The following is a 25,809-nucleotide window of genomic DNA, read 5'->3' as shown; positions in this document are numbered from 1 at the left end:
GTTAGCGCACGCCGTTTCCTAACAGAACAGCTGCATTTTCTCAGGTTTTCATAAGTCGGGGGCAGATCTGGTAGTGATGCAAGCATGCATGGCTATTTTCGTCTCTCCATGCGCATCAAAATAAATAAGGTTGAGATGTCATGCTTGTGTTTAGGAAACGAAATCTCTTTTTCGGAGTCCAGGCCGTTCTTGGGTTATATTTCTTACTTCCATTGGAATCCACTTCATCTGACACACATTAATCCACGAGATAAACAGAGCGTTTGAGTTTTGGTTTTATTTCCCCCAGAGTCGTCCCTTCTCTGTACAGACGCGGCTCCGTGTGCGACCGTCTCTGTCAGTCGTCACCGCAGCAGCTGCCAAACTTCCGCTGGTCCACCTTATCGTCTTGAACGTTTCCTTGATTGCACGTCAAAACATCAAGTTTGCGCAGATGAAAGCGAACCACGCACGGGGATGTGTGATGCAAGGGCGTCAGATAAATAAAAGCAGTGAACTAATCCTCCCTGTGGGACAATTCGAGGTAGGCGAGGGACAAAGAGACTTCGGTGTTCATGAGTCACGTCTCTTTGCACCGGAGGCTCCAACATGCATTGAAATAAAATTTTGAATTATTATATGTCAGAATGACATTTAATAAGTGTTTGGTTTTTTTGGATACTGTGGTGGTCTAAAACACACCTTGGGGGGTGTTTAGCTTCAACCCACCAATGTTTCTCAGTTTTTGTCTGAATGAAGAACATTTGAGGTCCCGCAGTGCTACAGAGCTGAAAGCCACACGTCTCCAGATGTATTGAGAAGCATTGATGAATCTAGATGATCTAGATGATCCTGAAGGCCATGTCATAGAAGAAACATGCATCGAACCTGCTTAATTGAAACATTGTGTAGGTCCCAAGGTCATTTTCCAAAGACGATGATGACCTGTGAGCAGAACCAATCATTAATTAACATATGAAAAAATTCATGCATCATTAACATAAAAACGCTCACTCTAGGCAGTTAAAAACGAATAAAACTCCTTCAACTGAGCATTTTAATATAGATTTATACGCATGAGAGTTCTTATCTTTATTCTGCAGAATTGAATTATTTGCTAATTCTAATTGCGATCTTGAAAACCAGCCCAAAACCCAGTTAATACCTGTTGGCATTGGTATGCGCTGGGTTAGCGGGCTTAGAGGTTTAGCGCCGTGATCACCCTCCGCCCCCTCACGCCCGCCCAGCTCTGGAGAACGTCTGAACCTCGGCCAGACCGGTGTTCGCCTGGTCTGGGAGCTGGGCCAGCCTTCTCACATTCCCCACAACACACTGGGTGTGGCTGTCAGGACCGACGGCAGATAATTGCTAACGATGTAGATATGGGCGCTCTCGTAGATTCAGCCGCCACCCCTCCCCGACCCTCTCACCTCCTGTCAGAGCAAGTAAAGGTGGTGCTGTACAGAAAAAAGGGGGTCAAAGGTCATTCTACATTATGTTATCAGAATTGGAATACCTCTTGAAGTCCATTAGAGTCACACTCTGAGCAGTTTGGCCTCAATGACCCTCATTTTGAGGTTGGAGAACATAATGGTGCACACGGCTTTCTAAAGAACACGTATAACCGTTCCCATGAGGATCCGTTTCTAGAAATAATCCAGAAATTTCATGTAACGGATTGGGGAAGCTTTGGTTTTTTACCCCATGTAAGGTGTCAAAAGAAAATGCAACCAGTAGCACTTTTAAGGAAACAAAACAAATAAGCCTAAAGAAGTTTTTATGGAGTTTCCCAGCGTGGGGAACGTACGTGTGAATGGACTCCTGGAGGCTAATCTTTGACAGATCTGGTGTGGCTGTGTTTGGACATTTTGTAAAGAAAGAGGAGGTGATGTGCGACCGGCTGCTGCGAATACCTTCCACCATGATGGATAGGCGAATCCCCGCGTTTCCCTGGGTGCCGGCTGCTCGGCGCGCTGGCATTGACTGTCGTGGGGCCTGTATACAGCAGCAGGGGTCAGACGCCACTGTCATGCAATACGGATAGCGCCGTGACAGGATATTACTGTAGTAAATTCAGCGTAAATTATGGTCAGCGGAGGATAAGCGGCCGGGAAGGGAGGATAAAGTCTGTCACGGTGGCTCGTCACCACGAGCGCGCTGTTTTAGCTCATTTGACCCCCCCCCCGTGTCATTGTGTGTACACACACTTCTGCTGCACTTGAGGCTGAGAAAGCAAAAATAAACAGCGGCACAGACAGATGGAAGGACAGGGGGCTGTGGCAGCTTGGCGGACGTCCATGCTCCCCCCTTTTTCCCGTTCTTCCTCGCCCTCCGGAGAACCGTGGGGCAGTATATTACCCGAGCAGTGTGTGATCCTTCATGGCAATTTATGAAGATCCCAGTCCCCAGCCAGCAGTGCCGTTCTTCACCCATCTGGACAATTGTGGAGAACGTGGTGATCCATGAGCTAATTCTGCAGACTCACATTAGCACTGCAAGCAAGGTGGGCCTGTCGCCAGCCGTGAGATAAGGGCCGAGGACATATAGCATCCAGCGTGATGATGGGTTAAATACAGAGGACACGTTGCATTGTGTTCACCGCGTGCTGTGCTGCAGTGTTTCAAAATGACAATAACGTCACTTTCGCTTTGACACAAGGTAATTTGGACACTGATAAGCATGGCATTGGGAACCACTGTTGATTGTTGATGCTGAATTCTTTGCACGTTTCAGCCACAGTCAGTGTACGTTTGGATGATCCATTTATATTTACGGCATTTACCACACGCCCTTATCCAGAGCAACTTACAATCAGTAGTGACAGGGACAGTCCCCCCTGGAGACACTCAGGGTTAGGTGTCTTGCTCAGGGACACAATGGTAGTAAGTGGGGTTGAACCTGGGTCTAGGCCACTAGGCCACACCCCTGGCCACACCCATTGATACTCGCCTGTCTACTGGTGCAAATAAATGCTTCCATTTTAATTTATTTGCAAAGAATGCAAATACAGAGTGCCTGAAATACCAACTTAATGCAATTTTTCCTTTTTTTCTCAATTTGTGCGATATGAGGCCTTTTGTTGACATTAGTCCGTTTCAGATACTGAAGACACCATTAAATAAACTACAAGGGATTACTTCTTGATTGGGGCTCGATGCTGTGATCATTTAGGATCTAACAGTTGTCACTAACAGTTACAATCGGTTGGCAATGAATTTGAATTTCACCCCAAGGAAAGCTACCTAAAATTCCCAGGGAAGTCCACGCTAACTTCCAGCGCAGTGTCCTGTTCACTGAAATTCGGTCTACATCTGGTCTTCCTTTCACTCGAGACAAATTAGAGTCTCTTTGGTCCGCCGCTGAACAGACTGGAACTGTACCGAGAGACTCTTCATCTGAGCCACTGCGTTCCACCCACCTCCCTGTAGTACTCCCTGTAGTGGGGGCAGTGGTGGCCTAGAGGTTAAGGAAGCGGCCCCGTAATCAGAAGGTTGCCGGTTCGAATCCCGATCCGCCAAGATGCCACTGAGGTGTCACTGAGCAAAGCACCGTCCCCACACACTGCTCCCCGGGCGCTTGTCATGGCTGCCCACTGCTCACTCAGGGTGATGGGTTAAATGCAGAGGACAAATTTCACTGTGTGCACCGTGTGCTGTGCTGCTGTGTATCACATGTGAGAATCACTTCACTTCACTTTTTTTTTTTTTTTTTTTTTACTTGGGCACGCTGACTGTAGCTGTCAGCATGGTCGAGGCCTTCAAAAGTCCTCGTCTAGACCCAACACAGCTGAGGTGCTGATGCGTGGTGCGGGTATAGCGCATGTTACACTTCATAACTCGGTCATGATGTAATATGGATCCATAAAGACGCGTTCTGACGTTCCTCGGGGGACGTTATTCAGGGAAGAACTTTCCCAGCAGATTCCGCTTTCTCCTGGAGGACAGAGTACCAGGCTGTAGATCGCAGGGGGGCTGGGGCAGACCCAAGTTTGTTTTCTTGTTTGTTTCTTCTCCTCCCCGTTCTCAGGTCTTGGGTGAATGCCTGCATTTCCTCTCCCATACATCTAGATACACACAATTAATAGGAGGCAATTTCGGCGAACCAGAAATTGCCCAGACTTGAGAGGGCAGCAGTAACTCGAGGAATCGTACAAATAAACAGAGGCACACACAGGCTCGTCTGAAAAATAGTCACCGTCCCTGCCATTTTTTTTGTTTTTTTTTGCATGAGTGACGCAGAAGCCGCCGGGCACCAGCCTCGAGTCAACAAAAAAAAAGTAAAAATCTCCCAAGTTGGGCTGATATTACATTTAGATAATGAGAAATCCTGTTTTCACACATTAAGCTTGCTGACCACGGGCCTGTGGTTTGGGGGGGGGGGGGGGGGGAAAACGTCACCGAGAGTGGCATTATGATCACGTCTAGACCAACAGAAAGTTCATTTCAAGGAAATTGATCGAAATAACAAGCAAACGTCTGTGTTGTACTACCACCGTAAAAATAAAAAAGATGGGGGGAAAGTAAACATTTCTGTTGGACGCGGCGGCGCTCGCCGCTCTTCCGAGAAAAGAATGGAGAGTCAAAGCAAACAGACGTCTCCTTCAGGCCCCTTTTCTCGTTTTCAAACGGGTTCATGTGTTTTTGAGGCGGGATATCGAAAATTAATTGCCCTTTGCTTTCGCTAGCTTCCCTTGGCTTACTTTTGACATAAATCACACAGGCCTCCGTGAAAGCTCACGCATACCAGCCCCTTAATCTGGACTGACGCAAAAGTCATTTAAACTTCATATAGTGTCTGATTAATATGGGGCCGTTGATGTTTTAATCATCTGGGCTTGTAATAAATATGATTAAGATAAAAGGAGAGCTTAAAGGATTTCAGATACCATCTCATGTTTAATTTTAAAGGAGCCACTACAGTCTTTTTTTTTTGCAAAGGAAGAGTCTGCAAAAATATTTGGCTCAAACTGTCACGACTACGGACTTACGGGGGAAGGAAGCGCAGAGGTTTGACATACTGGGAACGGGGTTTTATTAATACAAACAATAAAGAAATACAAATAAACAGCGGCGCGGTGGCCGAAAACGATTTAACTTAAATAACGAACTGAAACTAACCCGTAGGCGTGTGGCGATTGCCAGAACTCAAAACACTCATAACAAAACCAGGTCAAGTTCGTGCAGAGTCCACGAAAATGCCAGCGACCCCGAACGGGCGGAAACTTCCGGCATTTATGGGGCGTCAGGATTGAGTTCCGGTGTGGAGCCCAGCTGCAGGCAATCCTGACAGAGCCCCCCCTCCAAGGGCTACGTCCTCGGAGCCCCAACAGTACCATCAGTGGAGGCGGCGTGGCGGACGGCGGCAACCACAGGGCTCCTGCCCTGCTGTATCCTCCCCTTGGAGGACCCGGTCCCTCGGGCTGGCTCCCCGGCGTGGTCAGGCGTGGCGGCCCCGGTCCCTCGGGCTGGCTCCCCGGCGTGGTCAGGCGTGGCGGCCCCGGTCCCTCGGGCTGGCTACCCGGCGTGGTCAGGCGTGGCGGCCCCGGTCCCTCGGGCTGGCTACCCGGCGTGGTCAGGCGTGGCGGCCCCGGTCCCTCGGGCTGGCTCCCCGGCGTGGTCAGGCGTGGCGGCCCCCGGTCCCTCGGGCTGGCTCCCCGGCGTGGTCAGGCGTGGCGGCCCCGGGTCCCTCGGGCTGGCTCCCCGGCGTGGTCAGGCGTGGCGGCCCCGGTCCCTCGGGCTGGCTCCCCGGCGTGGTCAGGCGTGGCGGCCCCGGACCCTCGGCCTGGCTCCCCGGCGTGGTCCCGCATGGCGGCCCCGGACCCTCGGCCTGGCTCCCCGGCGTGGTCCCGCTTGGCGGCCCCGGACCCTCGGCCTGGCTCCCCGGCGTGGTCCCGCATGGCGGCCCCGGACCCTCGGCCTGGCTCCCCGGCGTGGTCCCGCATGGCGGCCCCGGACCCTCGGCCTGGCTCCCCGGCGTGGTCCCGCATGGCGGCCCCGGACCCTCGGCCTGGCTCCCCCGCGTGGTCCCGCATGGCGGCCCCGGACCCTCGGCCTGGCTCCCCGGCGTGGTCCCGCATGGCGGCCCCGGACCCTCGGGCTGGCTCCCCGGCGTGGTCCCGCATGGCGGCCCCGGACCCTCGGCCTGGCTCCCCGGCGTGGTCCCGCATGGCGGCCCCGGACTCCCGTACCTGCACACAATAATCAGGGCCGATCCATCTGGGTACGTGTGGGCCCTGTCTCCACATGTCCCCTCTGACACGTCTTGTGTCACCCCCTGCACCGCGCAGGGGAGATTGTCCCAGAGCCTCCGGCGACTGTTCCAGGCACCCCAGGCTGGTGCCTTCTGGGACTATGCAGCCCCTCTCGCTGCACGGCCCTGGTGCCAAGGGGGGGGCATTGCCAGACCATCCGGCTAGCCCCTTCTGCGTCCGTTGGGACAAGCAGGCCCTCTTCCTGTCTGTCCCAGCTGGGTCCTCATGCCTACCCGGGGGCTCTATGGCGCTCCACCCCTCTGGAGGCAGACGCAGGCCCATGCCTGGCCTGCCCTCCTCAGTGGCTACCGGAGGACCCAGCTCCATCGCTTCCCCACCTCCCCTCCCCTCAGGAGGAGTCCCCAACCCGAACTGCACCCCCCCAAAAAATTCTTTGGGGGAGCACCCCCCCCGGCTGGACTTCGGGGTACCTTGGGGCTTGTCCACCTCGCCTTGGACCAGCACATTCGGGTCAGGAACCTCCTCCCTGGGGTTCGGCTCCGCGGCTGGGTCGCCATCTGGTGGACACAAAGAGGGGAAGTGGGGGCGACATACGGACACATATGCCACGCACACACACACAGACAGAGACAGACAGAAGAGAGGGTCGTCTGGTTCCCTCTCTGAGCTCTCCGGGACCTCCTCAGGGGGCACAGCCAGAATCTCGGGAGGCGCGACCTTCTCGTCGCCCGCCAGTGCTTGGTCTTCTTGCCCCGGATCCTGACTGGCACTGGATGTGGTGGAGGGGCAGAGTTCGATCCCTGGCTCAGGCTCTGGCCGATCAAACTCCGCCCTCAGTCTCTGCTGGAAGTCCCGAAAACTCCTGTCGGTCTCTCCCTGCTGCCAGGCAGCGTCGCTGGAGATGGTGGTGGGCGTGTGGCGTGGGGGGTGGTGGACGTCTTCTCCAGCATGCGGGGGCGCTGGTGATGCGCTGCCGTTCAGCTGGGGAACGTCCGAGCAGAGGGAAGGCGGGTCGGCGACTGGAACTGGGAGGGCATCTTCCCTGTGAGGCAGTTCCGACAGTGCAGTTGCTGGTTGGTGACCTCCTGTCGCCCTGTTCCACCAGCTTACGCCCGCATCGCTGTCCTCCTCCTCACTGTTGTCGCACCTCTGGGACTGACGTGGGTTTCCACGGACCTCGCAACGGACGGGCACGATGGGCGGAGCCATCCCGGCACCGACTGCCCAATCGGCGTCATCCTCGTGTTGGTCCGTGTCGACCTCATACCCTCGGAAGTCACGTGGATCTTCACGGATGTCGCGACAATCTCGGACGCGCGCGCTGGGTGGAGCCATCCCGGCCCCGACTGCCCAACGAAAATCCACGTCATTGTCGCTTTCGTCATCCGTGTCCTCCCACCTGTGACTCCGAGGGTCGTCCACCCTGCGGACATCCTGGACCCAGGGTGCGATCAACTCCCAGGGACAGTACTCTGGCCATTCGGGCTGGAGGCTGCCCATCCCCTCGCTGGAGGGATGCCGCCGTTGTTGTCGCTTCTCACCCCCCTGGAAGTGACGTGGGTCCCCACGGACCTTGCGACGATCGCAGACTGGTGCGATGGGCGGAGCCCAACTCTCGTCTCCCGTGCTCTCGTCGTCGTCCGTGTCGTCCCAGTCCACGGGGAGCCTTGCCAGCAGAGCGCAGAGTTCTTGGCTCGACATGGCGAAGATCGTGGGGGTCGCATCTTCTGCGCTCGCTGCCCACGTCACTTCCTCGCTGCTGCCGACGCCAACGTCCTCGCTCCGCCCACTCACCCGCCGACGTTGTCGCTTCCGGGTTTCGCGGAGTTTCCCGGGGATGACGTCATCACGCGGCGCCGCGTACCACGGCTTCTCGGGGAGAAAACGCTCCACCAGAACGGGCGGCGCGTCTCTCCCCTGGTGTCCGCGTTCGCCGCGCCGGGCTGCGTCCCTCGCGGCGCCTCCTCTCCTCTGTCTTTTACCTCTGCGCTTTTGGGGGGGTCGCTGGCATTCTGTCACGACTACGGACTTACGGGGGAAGGAAGCGCAGAGGTTTGACATGCTGGGAACGGGGTTTTATTAATACAAACAATAAAGAAATACAAATAAACAGCGGCGCGGTGGCCGAAAACGATTTAACTTAAATAACGAACTGAAACTAACCCGTAGGCGTGTGGCGATTGCCAGAACTCAAAACACTCATAACAAAACCAGGTCAAGTTCGTGCAGAGTCCACGAAAATGCCAGCGACCCCGAACGGGCGGAAACTTCCGGCATTTATGGGGCGTCAGGATTGAGTTCCGGTGTGGAGCCCAGCTGCAGGCAATCCTGACACAAACGCAGATGGGTATAGCTTTCCGTTTCGCAGGCATTTATTTTTTTCTGTTCCCGCTGACCTTGTGCTGACTTCATAAACGTTGAATTTTAATCAAGGTTATAAAAAAAAATTGATAAATTATGCTTAGATCATTTTTAGATTTTTTAATTTTTAATTGCCAGATGGATTTTAAGTTTGAATAAATGAGTTATAATGTTCTATATCAACATAAATTCATCATATAATGTAATGCATTATATCATATTTTTTCATTAAATTGCCAGAAATCTTTTATTAACCAACATGCATGCATCGTTATTGTAATGTGGGGTTGTATTTAACACGAATCAATCACGTATCAATAATTACTATGATATGAATTCGTATTCATTTCATTGACACTTGGGGGAAATCTGCATTCCGTTGCATATGCCTGTATTTTTGCAAATCAGTTTGAGCCCTTACATTTACATTTACATTTGCTTCTCTGATACCACTCAGCGCCTATGGTGACCTGTTAAACAGACAGGGTTCCCACGGGTCATGGAGTTTCTGGAATATCAGGGAATTTCAGTAAAGGCATTTACTGAATAAATTTGATCATTTTTGTGCCAAGGAATTTTGTTAATAGTGCAGTAGCCAAAATCAGATGTGTATTTACACGTCTTTGTTCCCAGTGACTTTTTGTTTTACTCAAAACCGCTCCCGCTCTAAAAATGAGCAACATTCTAAAAGTCTGCGTTGACGCACGTCCCTACACTTGCTAAAGTACAAAACATGTCAGGCAAGTGTAAAATTTAACATAACATACTTTAACATAAAAAAACTGGCTAACTCAAAGGGACAAAATAAAAGATGCATGTAGAGGATGTCAGAAATGGAGTCGAGGTTTTGGTTTGTACCATTCAACACGCCAAGCTGTATTTATTCTACACCAATGACATAAATGCAGTTTTGAATCATAGCGTTATCCGGGAGGTCATGCTTTTTGGTCAAGGAAAGTCGTGAAAAAGTCAGAGAAGTTTAAGTCTGACTTAGAGTGGGAACCCTGAATAGAGTACCGGGAGAGAGGGAGACTTCACGCTCCCCGCCCCGCACCACCAACCACACTCTGTTTTCCTAAGCTTCCTCATAATTGTAATCTGCACCGTTTAATTCCCAAATCATGTGAAAATAAATGACTGGAGATTCGAAGCAGATTTATCTGGCCCTTTTCTGACGTTCCCAGCATAAAAAAGCGCATGGTTGTTATGAGGTATGACGTACAGTCCCAGTGCATTGCTGACTTGTTAACCTTAATCAGATTTCCACTTTTAGTTCATCCTCCAGGTCCTCCAGGTATGCTGTCTGCTATCGAGAATACAAAGTAAATGGTCATTTAAACAATATCCAAACACTATAAATCTGTCGCTGAATGAACAGCATGGATATTTGTGTCTCATTTTCCTTCTTAATCGTGTATATGTAAGTGAGGCTGTCGTTAAAGTTTACGAGCCATTTAGAGACACATTTCTAATTTGAACATGGACTTTCCATCTACATGTGCAAATAAAAATATTAATATTTTTTGCATACGGGTTGGATTCGCTGTCTGCGACCTAATTTGTTATTTTGATAAAAAGTAGTACATTGTGCAAAAAAATTAGTGTTCCTTTCAGCATTTTTTGGTTATGAGGCTAATTCGTTTTGGGGATGGACTGGTTTAGGGTAATGTATACAAATTAGGACCTTGGATGTCCATGACCAAAGTAGTTGAATCAACAGTGATCCCCTTTTTAGAGACAGCATGGCAAAAACTTTGCAATCAAGGTGATGGAACTTCCTCTCACAAGACAGCCGTTCCAAGATTCGAAAGGGGGAAAAGGTTCACGCCACCAGGTCTGTTAAAACTATGACAGACTAAGTGTTGTTCATATAGCATTGTCTAAATGAGATTTTATTTTTAATAGGCTAATAGGGAACTATTTTGTAACTGCAACTAAACACAGCACAATGCAATAAGCATGGTGCTTAATCACTAGTGTCCGTTCGGTGTGTGTGTGTGTGGTGAGGGGGTGGGCGGGTTACAGAGGTTAGACAGGATGAGAGCACTGGTCACTCCAGATGATTTTCAAAAAGTGAAGTGATTGTCATTGTGAAACACTGCTGCACAGCACACGGTGATACAACTAAATGTGTCCTCTGCATTTAATCTAACCGTCACCCTTGGTGCGCAGTGGGCAGCCATGAAAGTGGCACCTCAGTGGCACCTAAGTGGAACCGTGTGGTTCAGGGTTCCATTTCCTTACCCACCGGGCCAACCACTGCCCCAAATAGCTGACCTTAAACTGGGCTGTTATACCAAGCCAGACAAGTGACTGGCCAGGTTTACACTAAATAAAACGCCTTGCTATGATTTCATCATGAAATCTCCACAATGACAGTCAATAAACACAATATTTTATGCCATTTAATAGAGTTAAAAAGCAACATAAAAACTTTCATATGTTGTCCAAGTGATAAGCGGTCTCAGGTGTCCAATGACCTTGTTATTTTACAGTCGCCAATGAAATTTTAATAATAATGATATTAACAACACACTGGTGAAACCGTTCTTTTTGTTGGCGAATTGCCCATTGATTGGTGCTAATTGCTTTGTCAGGGGGATCCATTAGTCTCTCATTGGTCCTTTTTTCTCTCAGACGACAGCCTCCCAGGCTACGCTGGGTGGAGAGATAAGAGGCGAGTTTTCCCTGAAAACAGCCCAGACGACCACTTTGTCCTGCAGACACTGGGTTTGCTCAAACCTTGTGCTCCAAGGCCAAAGAGGAGTAAACTTCTGTGCTAGGACGGCTCGTTTCACGTCCCTCAAATTTATTTCAATAGTTCAGCCATAAAACAGTCTGGGTGTCCCCCTCAGCCAGCGCTGTCTTCTCTCAGTTGATGGCAGCTTTAGGCAGATTGTTTTACCATTAAACGCGGGTCATAACTCGGCTCCCGGCGCTCGTAACAGAGGCTAAAAGAGGCTGAGGGACGAGCCCGAATGTGCCACAGCCGCATTCCTGGCCTCCGTAAATGGTGGGAATGAGCCCAGGACTCCGCGGCGACGGGGGTCAGCGTGTCAGACGGTGTCGTTAGCGCGGTCGCGGGGAGCCTCTGGCCATTTCAGCTCTCCACAGCCGATTCCCCCTTTTTAAACCTTTTATGCAACTTTGTCAAGTGGCAGTTTGGGAAACATTAAATTCTGTTTATGTGACTCTCACTTAGGCAGCGGTAATTATGGTAGAAGGGAAGGAATGATTTAGGAGGTTAAAAACCATGTCTCTGTGTTATTGCACTTTCAGGAATGTCCAAAAGTATAAATCCCTTTTTTGTCACCTTTCAAAAGTTGAAAGAGAAGTTGTAATATATATATTATTTTCATTTTCACGCGGTAAAGGGGGTATTATTGAAATGCAGCTTAATCACGGGGACAAAAGTGACCAACATTTTCATAAAGTAACTTAAATAAACCTTTACAAAAAGTGATTTTGGAACATCTGTGTGGGGTTAAACCAAATAATTACACTTCAGGAACATAGTTATTCTTATACGTTCTAGGCTCAGCGCGAGCTACGGTTATTCTGCTTTCGCAGTAAAATATTTTTGCAGTGAATACATGTTTCTAGTTTGAATATGACATTTCTGTATCTGGTCATAAAAAAGACTGCAAAAATCGGGAAAAATTAGAAAAAGATTTGATACCAAAATAAAAGGCATTTTTCAATGTTCATTGTAGCTTAATATAAATATTTAATTACCTCTGTAGTGTGTTTTTTGGTCTTCCAAGAAGTTCTATGTAACAAAAACTCATTACAATATTTTATTATTATTATTATTAACAAATACATCAATAAATAACATTAACGAGAGTCACCCCTTCGTCACCCTCAGAGAAAGATAAAACACAGTGCTAATCCATTTCCACCTCCGTGACACTCAGGACCTGGGTCTGCCACTGGGGTATTGATATGGATGTGGCGGTTCAAAAGGTCAGACCTGGCCTTGTAGACAGTGAGTGACCCCGGACTCATTTGGGCATGACCCTCGGCTGGTGGGCGACGAGTGGACGTAAGCCATCTTTTCCAGCTGCCCCCGCATTGGACACGGTGCTCGAAAGATCCTTTTCAAAAGCACACAAGTTTTTTTGCATCTCAACAATCCCATTTCAAAAATCATATAAATTTATTGTCTCTGAAACCCCATTGAATGACAGCTGCACTTTCTGCTTATGTTTCCATTGTCCTTCATGGACAACGGCCTGCAGGACGGGATAAGGGCTGGGAACAGAACTTGACACCCACGCCCATCTACTTCACTGCGTCCGCCAGAGTATTTTTAAATGAAGTGGTCCTGTTTATGTAATCTTGCTTCTCCTTGGTACTTTTCCTTTACAGCCCTCTCCTGGATAGCACTGCGGGTCTTCCGGCAAGTGATCTCGGGGCTAATGTTTCTGGCGGCCACCGTGCGCGCCTTCAAGGTGACTTACCAGACCTACACTCGGATGAGAAAGGACAGAAAAGGCGCAGCATTAGAGCAACCTGAGCGCAGGGAACATCTGAACTGTCCACTGGCAGCGTTAGTCTTCGTGTTCAGCTGCACCCTCTCTCCAGTTTGGAGACGTATGTGAAAGTGACACTCATCGCAGCCAGTGGGCCTGTTCTGCATTCTCTCACGGCTCTGAAACAAGCGTCACGTCCAAGGCGGGGTATTTGGCAGGAAAGTGCTAATTCCTTGTGGCCACCTTTTGTCACAGAACAGGGTAAAAGCTGTCTTCAGCTGTCCTGTCACAAGGATGAATGTCTCCCCTTTCATGTAGGAGAGACAGACGGCGTGCCATAAGATCCGAAGAATGGCTACATTTTGCTTTCGTTCGCATTTTTTGTGATGATTGAAATGGATTCTATGCCTTCGACTTGAGCAAGTGTTGGTTTGTGGACCATCGAGCCCATAGTACCTGTAGCCAAGCCAAATACACATCTGTCATTCTCCTAACAAAAAAAAGGGATTTTGGTTTGCCAAGTGATTCACACATTTCTGCAGCAACGATTGACCAATGCTGGCAAAGGTGTTTGTGATGCTTTGGAATGGTTAAAACTATGAATAAACATATCATGGTGGTTGCCATGGTGGTGTGGTTCTTGGCTGTAGCTTGACTTATTGCTCTTAGTTTCGAGTTAGCATGTTCTCAAGATGTTCATGTTGGATTTCCACCAGGTGTTCTGATTTCCTTTCATAGTCCAAAGACCTGCCCAGACATCAATAAGGTGAACTGGCGATGCTAGATTGACTGTGTGTGTGTGTGTTCACCTTGTAATTGACAAGAATCCTGTCTAGGGGATGTTCTTGTCTATAACCCAAGCATTTTTTTGCACAGACGCCAGCTGTGAGAGATGCATGAAGAGATGCTGGGTGGACATTACGTGTCATTTACAGTAGGTTGGAACCAGACCTTTTGCCCTGCAGAGTCGCGGTGTCATGGGATATTATGACTTGTTGGCCATGAGTCACATTATCCTTTTGCGGATCTGATCCTGCCGGAGCTCGCGTCAGATTCCTCCGACGATCCTTATTTTGTCAACCGCAATTAGCCGAACAAACGTTGCGGTCAGGGACTGTGGAAAAAAATAAAACGTAGCGAACAACTCCGATGTCACCGTCACACTGTTTTTTGTGACTTGCAGCCAAGTATTTCTCCCCCAGTTCTTTGGCAATAGAAGGCCTGAGCGAAGCCCTTTCATTTTCCGCTGCCTGATGCTATCAGCGAATTACTAATAGTCTGTGTATGATAACTGTTGCTGACTAAGTCGCATTAAAGAGCGAGATAATGGGATGTTTGGGATGTGAAGTCTTTTGACCCAACAAAACTGGCTCACTGAGGTCTCAGGAGTTGGCGTCAGTCGTTCGTGAGTTTCTATCCTTCGTTGTAACTCTGTGTCAAAAGTACCACTCTGGTTCTGTCATCCACTAAAAGATAATGATGAAAGAGTGCTTTCAATATAAAAACCTGTCAAGTCGCTTGATCTACATCTTCTCCTTTTATTGCAAAATGACCTACATCCGTTTCAACGTCTTCTCAAATTTGAGTGAGTCAATGGAAATCCTTGTGTCCATGAACGGAAGGGTTGAATTGATCCTTTTAATCTAGGAAGTACAGGTGTCTTTTAAGTTCACATATCTGATATGTCTCATTTTGTCAAGGGCCAACTAAGCCGGGACAGAGTGCCAGGAACTTTACGGGTCATGACAAAAATCGACAAAAGGAAATCCAATGGACGAGTTATTTCAGTGAACGTCATCTGATTTGGTTTTTTTTTTTGTGTGTTTCACAATGACACACAACAAAATGTGTCCTCTGCTTTTGGGGCAGTGGTGGCCTAGCGGTTAAGGAAGCAGCCCCGTAATCATAAGGTTGCCGGTTCGAAACCTGATCCGCCAAGGTCCCACTGAGGTGCCACTGAGCAAAGCACCGTCCCCACACACTGCTCCCCGGGCGCCTGTCATGGCTGCTCACCAAGGGTGATGGTTAAAAGCAGAGGACACATTTCGTTGTGTACTGTGCATCACAATGACAATCACTTCACTTTAAGTCATGTCTCGGTTTCTAAATGTCAGCAGGTCACAAGCAACTCTGTTCAGGTATTATGTGATAGAACCAAGTTATGTCAGTGTTATGTTAGTGTTAAGTTACGTCAAAAGTCAAAATTGTATTGTACTGTTCATATGGAGTCTTATTGAGAGAAACCAGTTCTGTGAAGAAGTATTAAAATCAGTTGATCGACATGTCTGCTGTGTTTGCTTTCATATGCAGATCGAGAACTACATCAAGGAGAGCATGAAGATGGAAATGGCTCAGCTGCAGCAGAGCGCCGTCCACAACCACACGGCCGCCATGTTGGAGATGGGCACCAGTCTGCTGTCCCAGACTGCTGAGCAAACAAGGAAGCTGACCAGCGTGGAGACCCAGGTATCACCCAGTCTTCTGAAGTTTCTGTTGACTTTACTCGTGCATGTCCTTTCTCCCTCTCTTCTCATTTATTAAGACAACCAAGCATGTTTGTTCTGATTTATGTGAAAGAAAAAGGTTTTTGCACTGCTCAACTGGAAAAAAAAACGAAAGTGTTACCATGTGATCTTAATAAAGGCTTAGCTATGTATATTGTCCACAGTTTATTATTTTCCCTTAAGTGCAGCTGATCTGTTTCTGACCTACATTGTGATCTAGAGACCATAAAAGCTGAAGGCTCTAATTTTGTTGGATCAGGTCCTCAACCAGACATCCAGGCTGGAGATTCAGTTGCTGGAGAACTCTCTGTCCACCAACAAACTGGAGAAACAGCTCATGGTCCAGACCAATGAAATCAACAAGATCCATGACAAGAACTGGTAAACATACACAGAGAGCCCCAACCCGCAGGGTCTCCACCAATCACATCCATTTTAAAGTGCTTACAACTTCCATTTAAAACTATAAATCCTACGTAGCCTGACATGATTTAATGACTCTGAAATGCACCAACACACACACACGCTCACACACACACCTCAAAATGACTTCTGGAAGGCTTTTCATAGTCACTCGGTCCCTGGAATTGTTTGATTGGTCCCGGGGGGCTTGTCTGTCGTCGGGCCGCCAGCATGGGCGCTGGGCTCAACGCGGCCAGCTGTTGATTCAGACGGCCATTTCAATTTGTGACAATGCCGTACTCACGTACGAGAATTTATGTCCCCTACCTTAGATTTGATGTTTTACACGTTGTCTCTTTTTTTTATATCAGCCTAGAGTAAATAATTTGTCCGCTGCAAGGGAACAAAAAATGAACCTCATGAACTGCAACATTTATTACCCCAGGATCTGATTGGGGTTTACAGTAATTTCTGATCTTTATGATGAAGTGTGTACCTGTTTGTTTTTCATGCTAGTCATGGAAACAGAGTAAATCTGTGTAAATGTTTATGTCTCCGTTTATGTCTCAGTCCCTGTGGTAATGAATAGGGGGGGGGCACGCTATAGCCTAAACATATGGCGGGGTCATTTCCACCATGTTTAGGTTGCTCTTTGGTTCAATGTCTTAGTCTTTTTTTGTTGTTGTTGTCCCTTTTGAACTTCTTCTTGACCAGGTTTCTGGAGCAGAAAATGCAGGAGATGGAAGCTCGGCACCGCGAAGAACTGGAGGCCCTACGTGAGGAGAAGGGAAGCCTGCAGGACCTCGTCGGTCGGCAGAGCAACGTGATCCAAGAACTGGAGGCTCAGCTGGACCGGGCCACGGGCAACAGCACCGCCCTCCAGAGACAGCAGCAGGACCTGATGGACACTGTCCACAACCTGCTCAACCTCTGCTCAAAAGATGGAGGTACCCTCATTTCGACAACAATTCACCCTGAAATACTGATACATCAAAATGTAAAGGCAATACTTTCATAAAGATGTTGCTTTTTTAGAAAATACATTTATGAAAGAAAGTGAGCAACCAAGATCACATGTGAAAACACTGGTGTGCAGAAACGTTCATGGTCATGAGATGGTTTATAAATAATATATAAGGGCATTAACTAATGCCTAATAAGGGCAAAACTAATAGCTAATAGATAATAGCTTGGACCATTCAATGGTTTAAATTCCAAACAACGTGCAATATTTAATGCATATCGTTGTGCACGTCTGCTTGAGCGGGGAGAAGAGGCCGGCCTCCTCGTCCTTTATTTAAAATATCAGCTTATCAGGGATGCAGCAGGGCGGCTGTGGTTAGCCGTTAACCCGAAAACTCGGACTAACAAAGTCCTCGCTTCCTCAGCGCCTCCCCGCAGCGGCGTCTCGGGGCCGAGGGGGTTCCCCTCGACCGCCAACGCGCGCCACACAGCCAACTTATTATCCCCCATGCTGCAGGCCTCCTGTCTCCGGCCATGCCCGCCCCCGTTTGCCCCGGCGACCGGAAATCTACCCAGGATGCTGGTAGCCTGAGCGCGCTCTCCTCAAGCATCACTTCCTGTCGCAGTGTCCCCGCGTGACCTCTGGCCCTTATGGAAACCGTATTTTCTGGGGTTTGTCTGGGTTTTATGGAGCCTCGTCACTTTGCCAGGTCGTGTGCACCACTATTGTGAGCGCCAGCTGTCTGTCCGCGTTGCCGATGTACTGCAGAATGAAACATGGCCGCCTCCGGCCTGCGGTTGGTCACTTCCTTTGCTGCGGGAGGCCCCTCACCGATGAATTAGTCAAATTTAACGGCCCCGTCGGGACGGGCCGTCCTTGAGATGGACGTGGAAACGGTAGATATCCGAGATCGCCCCTAGCTCCAGTGCCTTCTCCCCGAGGCCGTCAAAAACGCCGCGTCCTGCCAAATCCGACTTCCAATTTTCTTTCGCTGGCGAGGGGAGCGCCTGTTTACCTAAACACATTTGTGTTTTCTTTAGGGAGGGGATGGAGTCTCCCGTCCCTCAGCGTGGCGTCTGTGTGAATTAGGCTGTGTTTGGAAAGCTGAGAAAGTATTTCCTCGCAGGCCAGTGCGCAGATCCTCACCGACGGTTCAAGTAGGCAAAGTAGGATTTTTTTTTTGGTCTGTTTTATATTTGATTTCTTTTTTAGAGGCACCGCAGGGTGCAATCGGTCTCTTTCTGAACCTTTCGGGCACAGCGGAGCTTATTCTTGCCCTTACAATAATAGCCTCAGCAATATCAGTGCATCATAAGCCAAAGATGCATGATTCATGGCGAGCGAGCTCGGCTTTGCTCACCGCCAAGCCTTTTTGGGACAATGGGGTTCCTTTGTTGCATTGTCAACCGAGGTTCTCGCATTATCGAGAACATCGGTCAGCTTTGCGGCTTTTTAAACTGAAGCGCGCAGGGCACGGATTTGCCTGAAGATGCGTGAATCCGGGAAGATCTCAAGAGCATCTGGATGAGCTTGGGTCCCACCATAGATTGCAGACTGCAGACCTTTTGGAAGTGAGCGCAATAGAGCATAGAGTATACACACAGAGTGTTCTACAACATTCTACATACATTTCCTCTTTAACGTGAGTCTACAGCGAGAGCAACAAGCCATGTCTTTTTTCACGTATCTCAAACCACAATATTTTGGTCTGAGAGCGCGGTGAACTCATGTTTGCACACATGATAAGTTTTTTTTTTTTAAATCGTAGATATAAATAGATTTTTTTTGTTACCGTTTGGTTTATATCTGCAGCGCCGCAGCCGGCCAGTCTGCAGCCAGCTCTGATTTTAATCACAATAATCGGCCTTTAATAATAAGTAAGCTGCTGATTCATTTTAAAAGCCTATTGGCAGTGGTGCTTCGAGCTTCCCGGGATCCTGTCCTCTTTGGACCTTCGTTCCTGAGATTGGCTTTTGCCTGGCCAAGCTGTTCACACGGAGCAACTCATTTAAATCCAATCCTTGAAATGAAAAAAAAAAGATGTATTTGTGGTCGCACCATCGCCTGAAGGCCTGAACCGTGATGGGGTCTCAGTGGTGTTTCGCGCCGGCGTTCGGCGCTGACCTCTTGGAGCACGCGCCCCGCGCTCTCCCAGCGTGAGGTAAATTGCCGTGTGACAGGGGAGGCTTGTGTTGTGTTAGGCTCAGCGGCGTGAGCTTCGCTCCCTGTCAACCCATCACTGCGGGGGATCCTTGTCCCCGACACTCAATACGTCTCCAAAAGTGGCTGAAAAAACAAGTCTTCTTCCTGGAAAGCCTCGCTCGTCCTTCAAAAGTCCTCTGGTCGGCTTGTCAGGCATCAGAATTGTCACTGACTGACCAACACTTTTTTTGGTATGTGTATGTGTGTGTGTGTGTGTGTGTGTGTGTGGTACGTGTGTGTGACGTCTCTTTTTGCATCAACAATCACGACCATAAAAACAATGGCGTGAAAACTGAGATGAGCTCAGTTGGAAAAGGGCAAACAGAAAAAAAAGGGATGTAATCGGACAGAAACGCCCATAGATATAACCGGGCTTAGAGAACAAATATAAACCACTTGTTATAACAGGAACTTGAAATTTATAGCTTGTAGTATTTTGTCCTCAGCGCTGTGCTTGGTTTCAAAATATTCCCGCCATAATTATCTACAGATGGAAATAGAAGCAGCTGCTGGTTGAAACACACACACGTGCAGGCGCGCACACACACACACACACACACACACACACAGATCAGCCACTAACTGAACTTGTACTGCTTTCTTTTAGAAACACGCAAGTCACTTGCCCAAAGGATTCTATTGATAAAACATGGACTTCTTGGTGGATCCTTAGATTTTTTTTGAGGAAAATTCCAAAAATGTATTTTGTGTTGTAGGCTGGAGAAATACTCTGTTCGTATTGGCTGGTGGATTCAAATAGTTTGATGGAGAGCTTTAGGTGCAATTAGGATGACAATAATTTAAGTAGTACAATAGTCTATTGTATATTGTACTCTACTCAGGTGGAGTTACAGAGTACCACATCAGAAAGTAGTTGCTTCTACACCACAGTTCTGAGCAACATTAAAATACCACAACAGCCTAACAACTAGTTTTACACAGAGCAATTTTAGCAATTTTATTAATCATAAGAATATCATTTATTATTGACTTATCCACACATAGCATGTATGAACTTTACTACATTTTGACTATATATTACATTTAAACACACAGCATGAAACTCACAGAATACCACAGTCTGAGAACCAGGAACATGGTTTATCATAAGTACCATAAATCATGACAATTAACATATTAGTTGTTTTCAATTCATGTTACCATGATGTAGTCAAGTATAAGATCAAAATTCTCATACTATGAAATATTTTAAATTGCATTCAACTAAATCAGTTTAAAAAGAAACATCCAGTGTACTAAATTTCCACTTTCTGTATTCACATCCTTCCATGCAAACCATGATTAGCTTCTACAAATTACATTCCCTGCAAGTTGTGTGTGTATTGTTCATGCTATTGTACAAACACATAATATATGCGGCATAAGTTTCTGGGTAAAACCTCTGGGCAAATGATTGTAATGTAATGCAACATAATAACATGGAAATACAGCTCAAAGTGATGCAGAAACCTCCAGCTGTTAAAACTCACACCTCCGCTGCGGAAAATTAGGCACTAAATTGCACGTGTCGGGCGGGGCCGGTAACCCAAAAAAAGTCCGAAAATGGAAACACTGACACACTGTGCTGGGTGTCAGGCGCGGCCGCGCCTCGATTAAGACGTTGCCTCATAGCGCGTCGATCAATCACCACCAAAAGTATTTTCCCTTCCTTCAATCCCTTTCTATCTGCATATAGCTTACTTTTATTGGACGCCCTTTCAGCGGCTCATTCCAGTCATGGTCGGCAGCATTCTGCCCGAAACCCACCTGCCAGAATGCGGCGTAGGTTAGCGGCCAGCCGGAGCGAACCACAGCTGTCGTGGAGCGGCTCTCATGACAGATTGCAGACGTGGGCCAGCGAGTTTAGGACAGGACCCCACAGACACCAGTCACTCAGTCTGTCCCTGGGATGAAAGCTGCCCACAGGAAACCCAAGCCTCCGTGCTGACTGACAAGGTTGGGTTTTGACTTTGAAACCCAACACCTCGAAGACTGTTCCTCCAGCCGCCGCAGTTGTATTATTGCACCTAGGGCTTTGTGCGAGGGTCATCGGTGTTCATAAGACCAATAAACTCCTTTTTTATCACCTCCCTTTTGTGTCCCACCAGTCATCCCCAACAGCACCAAGCAGGTGGAGGAGGAGAAGAAGTTTCACGACTGTGCTGACCTCTTTCAGGCTGGTTTCCAGAAGAATGGGGTGTACACTGTTCACATCAGCAGCCAGGAGACCAAAAAGGTGCCCCACATGTTCCACAAAAACATCCCAAAATTCAGAGAACTTTATGAAGACCATACGATTGGTTAGAAATTCCTGGAGAGACTATTCTGGGTTGGGTTGGTGGTCCTCGGTTTCTTATCAATAGCTACTATATTCTAGAATACACCTTTCTGAAGAAATATTCATGAAAAAGTTACTCGTATGAATAGTTCATATCTTTCTTCACTTCTGTTGATTGATCCTGATAATTGGCAGTTTGGAATCCCTCCACGTCAGAGGAAGGGATGAAACAGGTGTTTTCGACTTCAGTAGGGTGCTGCCAAACCTGAGATGGATGGTCCAAGGTTAGCTGGGGCGGTGGCAGAAGTGAGTCTGTGAGGAGAGAGGATGGAGTGAATAAGAATGAAATCAATAGCCGGCCAGGGGCGAGAGGTCGAGAAGGAGGGGGCTGGGGGTCCCGACGTCTGGTTGCCACAGCGGTCCTGTCGGAGGTGCTTCCTTTAATTACACCCAGACTGGTGTGTGTGTTTTCAGCTGGGTTGGGCTGAGGTGAGAGGGATCCCCCTCCGAACCGACCCCTAGCACAAAGAACCACCGCAGAGGGGCCATAGGTTCCCCTGTTATCGACTTACATGAGGCCAGGGGCTCTGTATTACACCCAGGTGTCCACCAGCACCGGGGCTTTGATCTTTTATTCCTCCCATCTAGCTGGAGGTCTTGGAGAAGAAAGCGGGTATCAATGAAATCTTGTAGAACAAGCAGAAAGGTTCCATATTCCCAGGAGCCTCTGTGTGAGTGTGTGTGATTGGAACTGAGGAGCGGTGATTGAAGTACAACGAGTCGGCCCTGCCAGACATCACAGCTGTTAGGGTTTTGGTGAGGTTGCCAGAGCTTGTGCAACGGCTAACTTTGTGCTGTGTTTGTGTATGCATGTGGCTGTGTGTTTGGCTCAACAGGTTTACTGTAACATGGAAAGTGCTGGAGGTGGATGGACGGTGATCCAGCGCAGGGAGGACGGCAGCACGGACTTCCAGAGAACGTGGAAGGAGTACAAAATGGTGAGCGCCACTCACTGCCAACTCTCTCTTTTAGCTTTTGTGCACGAACATTCGTCACCGTCCAACAATAATAACAGTCAATTTCAGGGAATTAGGGGCTGATATGCGTGGCATGTTCCTTTGAACGCTTTATTTCAGTTTGCTTAATCTCGGCCGGCACTTGGACGGGAGGTGGAAGATTACTGAGCAAATTCAAATCCACTGCAGCGATAAATCTCAGGACAGTTTTGTTTTCCGATGGCACTTTCCTGCTACATTAACTCATATAGTCTCTCCGCTGATAAATGCGCCATCAACCCAGCCATCCAACTGGAAGCACATCTATCAGAATAGCGTGAAACGTAAATTAAAGGGCGTTGGATGGCGTTGCCAGCGTTGGGCCAACCCACTAAAGAGGTAAAGACAGGAGCCGCGCCTCTGGCTAGCGGCGCTGAAGGCAACGTGGCCGACCTCCAGTCAGAGACTGAAACAGGGGACGTCCACTGGCACCAGCTGGACAGCCCTCGTCATGCGAGCTCCTGGCGAGATGGCCGCAAGACTGACAGGCCTGTTTCGGGAAAACAGGCCGATGCTTTATCTTCGCGTCGTGGGACGTAAGCCAGCTCCCCTCCGAAATGTAAATACCCCGACTTTTAAAGTGCTGATGTATACAGAGCCATTAGCGTTCCGGGGCCCATTTTTTTCACGTGATGGACGAGACACTAAACAGGGAAAAAGTGAAGAAGATGGGAGTTAAGATTGTTATTTACACTGGACCACACAGTCTGGGTGATGTTTTGAAGGCTCTTCTGCGTGTTGTGGCATTTGTGGGAGAGAACTTCAACCTTGTAAGCCAAGGTGCAATAAAACCGGAGGCCAAGGTTGGCGTAAACAAATGTTGTAGGGTGCCTAATCAGAGGCCAAATGAATTTGGGCCACGTCCGATGAGTTTGTCCGATGCTACAGGACGTGCCTCGGACGAGAAGAATGCCTCGTATTTACCTAATCCTGTGACAAGTCGGCACACAAAAACAAAAGTGTTGGCTTGCCAGTAACTTTTATTGGTTTTATGGAAATGCTTTCATTGTCAAAAGCACTCCGCTTCCCATCTGAGCTGGTGCATGACTTGTCCAAACTTCGTCGTCCTTATAAACAAGGCAAGGAGGCCACGTTGCTGAAAGCAGAATGCAGCAATAGCTGGAGCTTTTAGACCGGTTGCGCCAGCCAGGATGAGAGGAGACCAGGTCCTCATCTGGTCCTAGTTTTCACTGTCATAAGCCCACATGCACCTGCTCTGGATTATGAAACTTCATTGGGTCTGTGGAGATGAATTGCCTCTGCAATGTCTTCATTAGAGCTCAGGACCAATCAGGACACCAGCAGAATGGACTAATGAGCGGTGGAACTTAGAACATAGAACAAGATAGAACATTCAGCAGCTGCTACGCTGAGTAACAGGACAAAGTGGACTAAGAACAGTCAGTGGCGGTTTTAAAATAACTGGTGAAGTCAAGCTTTTATCCATTAAGACTTTTTGCCAAAGTCCAGCCCTTTTTACATTTTAAGGATATTGTGATGGCCATACAGGCCTTGAATTATACAATGCTGTCTGGTTTGGTCTGTCATTGTTATCACGACTAGAGTAGTGTGACATATTACACCAGTTTTGGCTTCACTACACCGGTTGCCAGTACATTTTAGAGTACAGTTTAAAATCATCCACATGTTTTTAAGGATCTAAATACACAGGCCCCAACATATCTAGCTAACCTTTCTAAGTATCTTTGAGATCTAATGGCAATGCCATTCTAGGCTTAAAGCTCATTCATTCTCTATAGCATTCCCTGACTTTTATAGTTTACTGTCCATGTCCTTTCTATATATTGTTTTTTTTTGCATTTTATGTTTTTAAATGTTTTTTTTTTTTGTACAGCGCTTTGGTACAGTGGAACCGCTGCTTAGTGTGCTCTAGAAATAAACTTGACCTTTTCTCTTCTTGTCCTCCTCTCCATTCCAGGGTTTTGGGAGTGTGTCGGCAGAACATTGGCTCGGAAATGAGTTTGTGTACCAGCTGAGCAACTCCAGACAGTACGCTTTACGAGTGGAGCTCACAGACTGGGATGGGCACAAGGCCTTTTCCTTGTACGATCGCTTCTACATCGGCAGCGAAAAACAAAACTACAGGTATGGACACTTTGCACACAGTGAATTTTTTCATTCCAATGTGTGATTGGATTATCGGACTGGAAAGTGACCAGGACAAAATAGTTGGACATTTTCTCGTCCATGGGGCCCAACACTTTGCACTTGTCCTTCAGGTTTAAAAAATAAAAATTGTTCTCGCTGCTCAAGTGTCCAAAGTCCGTAAACCCAAATCACTCCTGATTTGCAGCCTAATGGTTTCATGCAGAATCATGTCAGCAGTGAGTGCACCGACATGACCCGCATGTCATATTTCATTTGCCGAAGCCCTGATGATTACATGCTGACAGCACAAGTTGTGCGTTTCTTCGTTTTTTTTTTTGTTTTGTTTCTGCGCTCTTGGAAGACGAAACCTCGCTAAGTTTCACTCGCTAAGTGTAACTTTTTAATCGGATTTCATGGATAAACCTGTTGAAAGCGATCTGACAGTCACATCGTTAATTGGACAAAAAGCTGCGTTTGCAAAAACCCTCTACACTTGTGCTGCAGTACACAACACAAACGCAAAAAAAGCCAGAATGCGCTCATAAAGTCAGTTGCTGAAACTATTTTTGTACCATGCATTCTCTGCCACAAAGCGAAGTGGAAATCACATCAGCTTCTCGATCTTTATAAATAGCTTTCATTCTCTCCAAGCGGTGCGGTGGGATAATCATGCATTGCTCCTTGGTGGAACGCTTGCCAAAGCGAACCTTTGCTCTATACCTCCAAACATCCCGGGACAGGAAGCAGCCACAGAACGCCAGCGTTGCGTTGGCCCCTCCGAGCGCTGGCCTTTAAATAGCCCTGCTGGGGGTTTCATAGGCTTGCGTTCAGCAAGCAGAGGTCGAGATTTAGGGAGGAGGGCACAGCCCCGCCCTGGTTATGCTTGGAGCTCGGGCAACGGAGAGTTTACAGGTGCACACACCGTGTCTCCACGAGCCTTGTCAGGAAAACGTAACATACATGTATGTATGTGTGTGTGTATATATATATATATATATATATATATATATATATATATATATATATATATATATATAAATATACACACACACAAATTTGCATCTATGCATTAGAGAAACCACATTGGATCTTTGGGGGCTTAAAGCATTACAGCTCAGAAGTACGTCCATTTATCATGAATGTTGTGGACGTTCGCCAGTTGAGAATTGGCTGCTCGGCTGCCAGCGGGAGAAATTACTTATTTTTCCAAATAAAAAAAGTCAAATGTAACAATCTTTCCCTTAAATCAGGAATAAAGGATAAAATGCC

At 47.9% G+C, this 25,809-nt stretch overlaps 1 protein-coding gene across 1 annotated transcript in view; it reads left to right on the top strand.

Annotated features, from left to right (window-relative positions):
- The window catches only part of angpt1 (angiopoietin 1), a 47,916-nt gene that overhangs the window by 5,790 nt on the left and 16,317 nt on the right, over positions 1–25,809 (top strand). Inside the window, exons 2-7 of the mRNA XM_028964468.1 lie at positions 15,337–15,492; positions 15,790–15,911; positions 16,647–16,879; positions 21,207–21,334; positions 22,273–22,374; positions 24,371–24,537. Of these exons, the coding sequence (XP_028820301.1) occupies positions 15,337–15,492; positions 15,790–15,911; positions 16,647–16,879; positions 21,207–21,334; positions 22,273–22,374; positions 24,371–24,537 (908 nt within the window). The remainder of the gene's footprint in view (positions 1–15,336; positions 15,493–15,789; positions 15,912–16,646; positions 16,880–21,206; positions 21,335–22,272; positions 22,375–24,370; positions 24,538–25,809) is intronic.

The sequence above is a fragment of the Denticeps clupeoides genome, chromosome 20, assembly GCF_900700375.1.
Source record: "Denticeps clupeoides chromosome 20, fDenClu1.1, whole genome shotgun sequence".
NCBI classification, from domain to species: domain Eukaryota; kingdom Metazoa; phylum Chordata; class Actinopteri; order Clupeiformes; family Denticipitidae; genus Denticeps; species Denticeps clupeoides.
Note: the sequence above shows the minus strand (reverse complement) of the source record. Positions and strands in the feature narration are given on the sequence as shown.